The sequence below is a fragment of the Strix uralensis genome, chromosome 1, assembly GCF_047716275.1.
Source record: "Strix uralensis isolate ZFMK-TIS-50842 chromosome 1, bStrUra1, whole genome shotgun sequence".
Taxonomy (NCBI): Eukaryota; Metazoa; Chordata; class Aves; order Strigiformes; family Strigidae; genus Strix; species Strix uralensis.
Genome location: NC_133972.1, coordinates 42985466 through 42992414, shown reverse-complemented (window position 1 = coordinate 42992414; position 6949 = coordinate 42985466). Strand labels below are relative to the sequence as shown.

Below are 6949 nucleotides of genomic sequence, written 5' to 3'. Positions count from 1 at the left end.
GGAAAGGGGATGGAGATGGTGATTGAGTCAAGTGACCAAACTCGGAACAGCAACGTAGAGAAAACTCAGCTTCTCGTGGGGTACAGTCTGACATGGCTGACTTGTTAGCTGAAGAAAAGTGTTGAATGGAATTACCTGTACCAATGGATAGAAAGAAAAACTTCAGACTGAATGAGGAGCCTGGAAAGAAGAAGGATTGGTGATTTTAGCTGTGAGTTGAATGTTCACCTTTATGTTAAACCAGATGCCTAAGGAATACATAATTCAAAAGTCCCGAGTGGTTGGCCTATTTTCCTGAAGAAGAGAAGAGGATGCAGCAGCAGGTCTGATTCCAGATGAGATAAGATTTTCTTATAACAAAAGTAATGGTTAATGGGCAGGTTCTGGTTTAAGTGAGTTATTCAGTATCACAAAAAAGCTTCTGGCAGACAGGAAAAAAAGGCAATTATCCAAAATGCTATTCAATTTTCTTAAGGGAAAATCTTAAGGTTCTTTTTCTGTAGTTTCCTGGCTTGTTCATTATGCAGTCCTTACTCATAGTGACAATCCTGTGCACCCAAATGAAATACAGTAACATTTGGCATTTGACTAAGAAGCCAGCACTATAATACCTTTTTGCTGAAATTTGATGCTAAAATTAATTCTGAAATTTTCCAGTTTGTGAGTATTCATAGATACTAATTTGACCTAGTATAAATACTGTTGGACTCCACAGGTCTAACATTCTTTTACTTAATGCCTTTTCCCCATCTCCAGGAAAAAAAAGACTCGAGGAAAGGAAATCTAACACTTGACCACAAGTTTGGCCCTAAACTGGATGATGAGCAATGGGTTTCCTTTTGTTGTTGGAAGATAACTAGAGCTTGTAGAGACTTAAAAGTCTTCATGAGTTGGAAGTGCTGTAGGTGGCACTAAATGGGGAGACAGGAATTTTACCTGCCTCTACCTGCCCCATTTTGGCTCCTGCTCTCCTTTATTCTCTGTCCCTGAATCCTGGCCTTCCTACCCATTCCAAAATACTTTCCCTCTTTTTTTTTTTTTTTTTTTTTTTTTAATGTCTTGCCCCATTTCTCACTCCTATGCATTTCACTCAGACTTCTCAACTCCAACCTCTTCCCTGGTGAGTGTCAACAAAACCAGCAGTGGGGATAATGACTTTGTATCAGCAGCCCTGGAGAATTCAAGGGCATAACTGCAAGGTAAGTCCCAAGAAGCTTGTGGACAGAGAGCCCTCAGCTGATCTGAGATCATATCTGTGCCATTGAACATTTGGGAGCTGTGAGAAGATGGAGTGTGGTTGATAAAGGCAGTGTCCAGCTGTCAAAAAGCCTTGTAGTAAAAATAATCCCATCTATTTTGCTTTTCCCATGACTGTCTTGTTCCAGCTAGAGCTCTTTTTTAAAGGCAAAACAGGCCAAAACCAAAACCAACACCTCCGCAGCTTGAGATAGACATTTTCTAGGAAAATTTGCCACTCCTTTTTCAGCAGAGCTACTCAGTGCCAGATAGCAGCATTTCACACAGGGGACCTAATTACAGGCGGCGCTCCCATTCCTGCCCAGGGATGCTGCAAGTGCAAAGTGGCAAGCTTATTTTAGACCCAGTTTTATCATTTGAGAGCTATGCCTTGTGTTGTCTGGGGTTGTTCTAGTCATTGGCCACAGCTAATGCCTTCTGGTTGTCTCAGGATATTACTGGGATGTAAGTACTTCATCTCGTAATTTCTCTCTTCCCAAACATAATATTTCCAACTGTATATTCATTACAAATAAATGAAATACAGGGGAATGGATTTGAAGATACGTGAAGATAAATGCACCCTTTCTCATTACTATTTTGTGTTAGGTGCTGTGTGAAAACCTTGGAGACCATCACAAAGGTCTCAATTCTAAGTAGAGTGGACTAAGGGCAGCAAAGAAAACATAGACAGAGGGAGATAAGAGAGACACAAAAATAATGAAACAAGCAGGTAGATACACTGAGATCAGAGTATTGATGCCCTTATGCCCAGGTAAGTGCTTAGAAACAAAAGATATGTCAAGATTTGAAGAGTTTGTCCTCTCTAAAACCTTCAAGTAGGAACAAAATAAGGATTAGGATTGCACAGTGTCTAGTGACTGCTTAAACCTTCTGGGCTTCCATGGCTCATGGCATTCAAGTAAACATGTTTCTGCCCTTGAGAGATGAACCCATTAGTAACTGATAATAGTAGGAGAGATGTCTGTAGCTTTGCTCCACACTTGCCTGTCATTGCCCCACTCCTTGAGTTCACTCCCTTGCTCCCATGCTCTCCCTGTGATGCATAATTTCCACTGCTTTCAGGATGCCTCTCCCAGAAGCTGTGCTAAGGACGCCCAAAAGGATTTAAGTTTTAGAAATACCCGTTACCTCCAGTGTAAACTCCTTTAAGCACATGCCATCTGACAAAGTAGTTTCTTAAAATGGAAAAAAGAAGAAAGAAATGCATCTTATGTGGCTTTTGAAAAGTTGTCTCAAGGTATTTAAGGCAAACATGGGTTTTTGAAAGATAGGAAGATTCTGACAGGAGTTCAGTTTTTGCTTCGCTTTCCCAGTTATATCTTCTGAATATTACAGAGCAATGGTATTCCCTGAAGGAAGTACTCTGAAACCTAGACTGAAAACATAATGAAAAATTCAGCAGTTGGCGTACCACTTTAAAATAAGGAAGAATACTTTCTTTATCTCTTCTGAAATCACTCTTTCCTGGGCACATGGCATGATGATGTTATACTATGTGTGCTAATTCTAGTTAAGAAAGGGATGAAGATGGAAATAACTTCTGGGGAGCGAAGTCTCCCCTGTACGGCTGTTGACGTGCCTGGTAACAGTTTGACTGGAAGCGGCCCCAGTGGACCTTCTCTTCTTTGCTTGCTTTGAAGGCTGTGAAGGCAATGTGTCAGTTCGATTTGGACTGTAAGGTTGTGGCATGGTCATCAGCTTGTTTGGTAACTTTTTTTGCTACTGATATTTTATACTGCTGTGTCTTGTGGTTTGGTTGTGGGGGGTAGAGGCGGGGGGGCTTGGTTTTGTTCTGGGGCTTGTGGGATTTTCTTTGTGTCACACGTTTACCTTGTCTTTATGCATCTATTCTTCCTATTCAAATACTTCACTTGTTTTGACAGGGAAGAACGTGATGGCAGTATTTGCAGGGATTGTAGAATAGTGTCTAAACAGCTAAATTCAAGAGTTATACTAGTTCATCTTTATTTTAATCTGATGTAAATCTGAGCACGGGCAATAGCTGTAATGTATCAGCTATTGTCCTAGTCAAAGATGCACCTTCTCTCTCAGCTGACACCGAATGATTTTTGGTCTATAAGACATTACTGTATCAGCAATGTTATCTGACAAAGTTACAGATTTAGGAAAACGTGCATGCTGTTTAAAACACGACTGGTATTAGTGTGGGCAGACTACTTCTACAGGTGACTGCTTTACAGCCATTTTGATCCCAGTGCAGTGAAGCAGAAAAAATAAACTAGATAGACTTCATAAGCTGTGATTAAGCACAGTGCAAAATCCTTGGGGGAAGAAGTCTCTACACCACAGTTTTACAAACAAATCTGGCTCATGCTAGCAGAAAAAAAAAAAAAAAAAAAGACTGGACTAATGGAAAAATATATGGTTGCTGATTTTTCTTAAAATTAATTTATACGGGTGGCTTTGTTGACCGAGCACATGTTCATGTGGATGTGGGGTGTATTATTCCAACCCTTTCTGTAACATAACCACGGTGACTGCATCACATGGTGCTAGTGCAAACAAAGTCTCGTTAACAGCCCATGAATAGATGCATTTTCCTAGAATAGTTTCTCATTGGGACTATCGGTTGGTTCCTGGGCTACCAAGGGATAAGGGTAGGTAGGGACAGCAGTAGCCTGAAGTGTGCTACAAGACAATTAGGAGTGTTTATCATATAATCAAAAAGAGTACAAGGGATATAGTTAATTCTGTGACACTTTTACTTGATTACTGATGGATTGGAAGGCAGTATCTTATATAGTAGAATATAGCTTGTTAAAACACCAACCATTCTACTTCTACCTATATTCTATGTCTTTTTGGTTCTCTTAAAGCCTGCACTTTGAATCTGAGAGGCCATCACACTGAGCTAGCTTCCTCCACGAAGCAACAAGACTCACCGCATTTTTCCTTCACCTCCATTAGCATACCATTTGCGTCAGAGCCAACATAAGCACTGCGCTCTCAATGGACTCAGCTCAACTTATCTTTCTGATCTTATAGCCATTTATTTTCTTAGCTATTAAGCTACTCATCTTAATCTTTTCTTTCTGTCCCATTGTCTATTGTTATCAATTCATCTAGTGGGAACTCCTTGTCCTAGAACAAAAACACTTTTCTTAATACCGCTGTAAAACTTTTCATTTTCCTCTTGACATTCTCTGAAAAGTGTTTTTGGATGTACATTAGGAAAATATTCATATATATTCCATATACACTTATATGAAATGATGAAACTACACTTAATTAGACTTGACGCTTTGATCTTTTAGCAAAAGAAAAATTATTGTAAAGTTTTGACAGTCACACACGATGGATGTGCATAAACTTCATCGCAGGTGATTTTGGCTCTGTTTCTGAGCCTTCCCCGCATGGGAGTGGAGAAAGTGGGTGAGAGGTAGAGTCTTCTGGGATTCGGGCTAGTGCAAGTCTTGGTTGAGAGTCCTTGCTCTCTTTCGTTACTATCAAGTCAGCATCCTCATGAAGTCAACTTTAAACTCAAGAGCGCGCCTCAGCACCTTACTGAACAAGTCCCCGGGGGCTGCTGTCGTCCCTTCCCACTGCCAGTACAACCCAGTGCTCCCAATTTACTCAGCCCCGCGGGCTCGGCCATCCCACCGCACCGAATCCCGGAGGCGGCGGGGAACCGCCGGGGGAGGCCATTTTTACCGGCCGCCTGCGCACCCCGCGCTGGGCGGCCCGGCCGGAGGCAGCCTGGCGGGCAGAAATCGGCCGCTGCCCTGAGGGAAAAGCGGGACGAGCACAGGGGCTCCGAGCCCTCGGAACGGCTACTCTCTCGCCCCCCAATCCCCGCCACGCTGGGCCGCCACCCCCGACAGCGCCCGGGCCACGTGCCGGCGGGGGCAGCCGCGCCCGCCTCCACCGCCCCGAAGGGCCCGCACCGCCCCCGGCGGGCAGCACCGCCCCCGGCGGGCAGCACCGCCCCGGCGGGCCGCGGCCGGCCCCGCCCCCCCGGGTCGCCTCCCCGCCCCTCCCGCCGCTGCCACATCCCACTTCCCTCCGCCCGCCCCCCCGCCCCCGACGGCGGGCCCGCCCCGCCGCGCCGCCCCGCCCCCGCCGCGCGGCACCGCCCTCTCATTGGTTGAGAATCGAGAGCGACGGCGCCTCTGGGCAATAGAGCCTGAGCTGGCGCGGCGGCGGCGCCCAATGGTAGTGCTCGGCTGTCGCCCCTGCCTGTCGCGGCCGGGCGCCGGGGCTGCGCGGTGCCATTCGGAGGCAGGGCGGCGCGGGGAGCGGATGGTGCTGGCCGCGGCTCCCGGGCGCTGGCGCGGGCAGGAGCAGGAGCTGGCTGCGAGCGCCTCCCCCCCTCCCTATCCTACCCCCTCCGGCTGCGTGCGCCCTCGTCGCGCCCCGCCGCTGACCGCCCTGAGCCGGCGGCGCTGTACGATGTGAGCGGCCGCGGGGCTCGGCAGCGCCCCCGGTGCCCACGACGCTGGGGCGGGCAGCGATGGCCAGAGCCTGGCGTGGGAGCAGCCGCCGTCGCCGATAGGAAGCGCCGGGGGCAGCTGGGCAGGCGGCGGGGAGACTCCCTCGGGCCGTGAAGCGCTTGTCCCGCCCCGCCCCCTCCCTCCTTCCTCCTCCCCCCTCCTCCTCCTCCTCATTCCCTCCCCCCCCCCCCCCCACCTCCCCCCGGCCGGTGCATGCGGGGTGCCGGGGGCCGAGCTCGGGCGCCCCGCAGCCTCCAGAACGAGTGACCCGCCGGGTCCTGCGCATCCCCGCCATGTCCTCCTCGTCCAGCTCCTCGCAGACCCCCCCGTCCCACCACCAGCCCCCCCCGCAGAGGATGAGGCGCGGCGCCGCCGGGTCCCCCACTGCCGCCGGCGGCACGGCCGGGGGCCCCGGTAACGGCGCCGGGGGAGGCGCAGCGGGGACCAGCCGGCTGCTCCAGCCCATCCGGGCGACCGTCCCGTACCAGCTCCTGCGGGGCAACCAGCACAGCCCGACCAGGTCCCCCTCCGCCTCGGTGGGCAGCAACACCGGGCCGGGGGGCGGCGGCGGGGGTCGCGGCGGAGGCAGCCCGCCGCCGCCCAGCGCGACGCCGCCGCTGGCGGCGGGAGGCGGCGCGGCGGAGCCGGGCCGGGTGAAGGGCAGGCAGCGGCGCTCGCCGGAGAGCGGCGGCAGCAGGAGGAGCAGCTCACCTGAGAGACGGAGCCCCAGCTCCCCGGTGTACAGAGGTAAAGCACCGGCACAAAGCCGGCGTCCCGCTTCCCTGCCCCCCGGGGGTGCTGGCCGGGCGGGGGCCGCCCTGCCTCCGGGCACCCCCGGCCTCAGCTCCCGGGGATAAGGGGGTGCGCCCTGCCCGCCCCCCCCACACCCTGGGCCAGCGGGGCTGGGAGCCCGGGGGGCTGCCGGCCCGGCGGGAGCAGCCCCACGGGGGTCTTAGAGGGCGGTGGGGGGGGGGGGGGGGGGGGGCGATGGTGAGCCCTAAAACACCCTCCCCAGCCCCGGGAGCGGGCAGGTGCCGTGCCCGGGTTTGCCCTGCCAGGAGGGCAGCGAGGCGGCGGAAAGCACCTCGTCCCACTGCCTTCCCCCGGGGAGGGGGGCGAGCGCTTAAATGTCATCCTCCTCCTCCTCGGGCGACGTGGAGATCCAGCTTGGGAAAAACAGCCCCGTCCTCCCCCCGCGCCGCCGGCCAGCGCCGGCCCCGGGAGGAAGTGCCTCCCCG

At 52.1% G+C, this 6949-nt stretch overlaps 1 protein-coding gene across 4 annotated transcripts in view; it reads left to right on the top strand.

Moving 5' to 3' along the window:
• Positions 1 to 5488: 5488 nt before the first annotated feature.
• The window catches only part of GLCCI1 (glucocorticoid induced 1), a 59366-nt gene continuing 57905 nt past the window's right edge, over positions 5489 to 6949 (top strand). For 3 of the 4 annotated variants that reach the window (XM_074863720.1, XM_074863710.1, XM_074863739.1), the window contains exon 1: positions 5490 to 6458. In XM_074863720.1, the coding sequence (XP_074719821.1) occupies positions 6005 to 6458 (454 nt within the window). In that variant the 5' untranslated portion in view covers positions 5490 to 6004. Of the gene's footprint in view, positions 6459 to 6949 lie in introns of all 4 variants that reach the window. The other variant, XM_074863730.1, reaches the window with a different exon arrangement.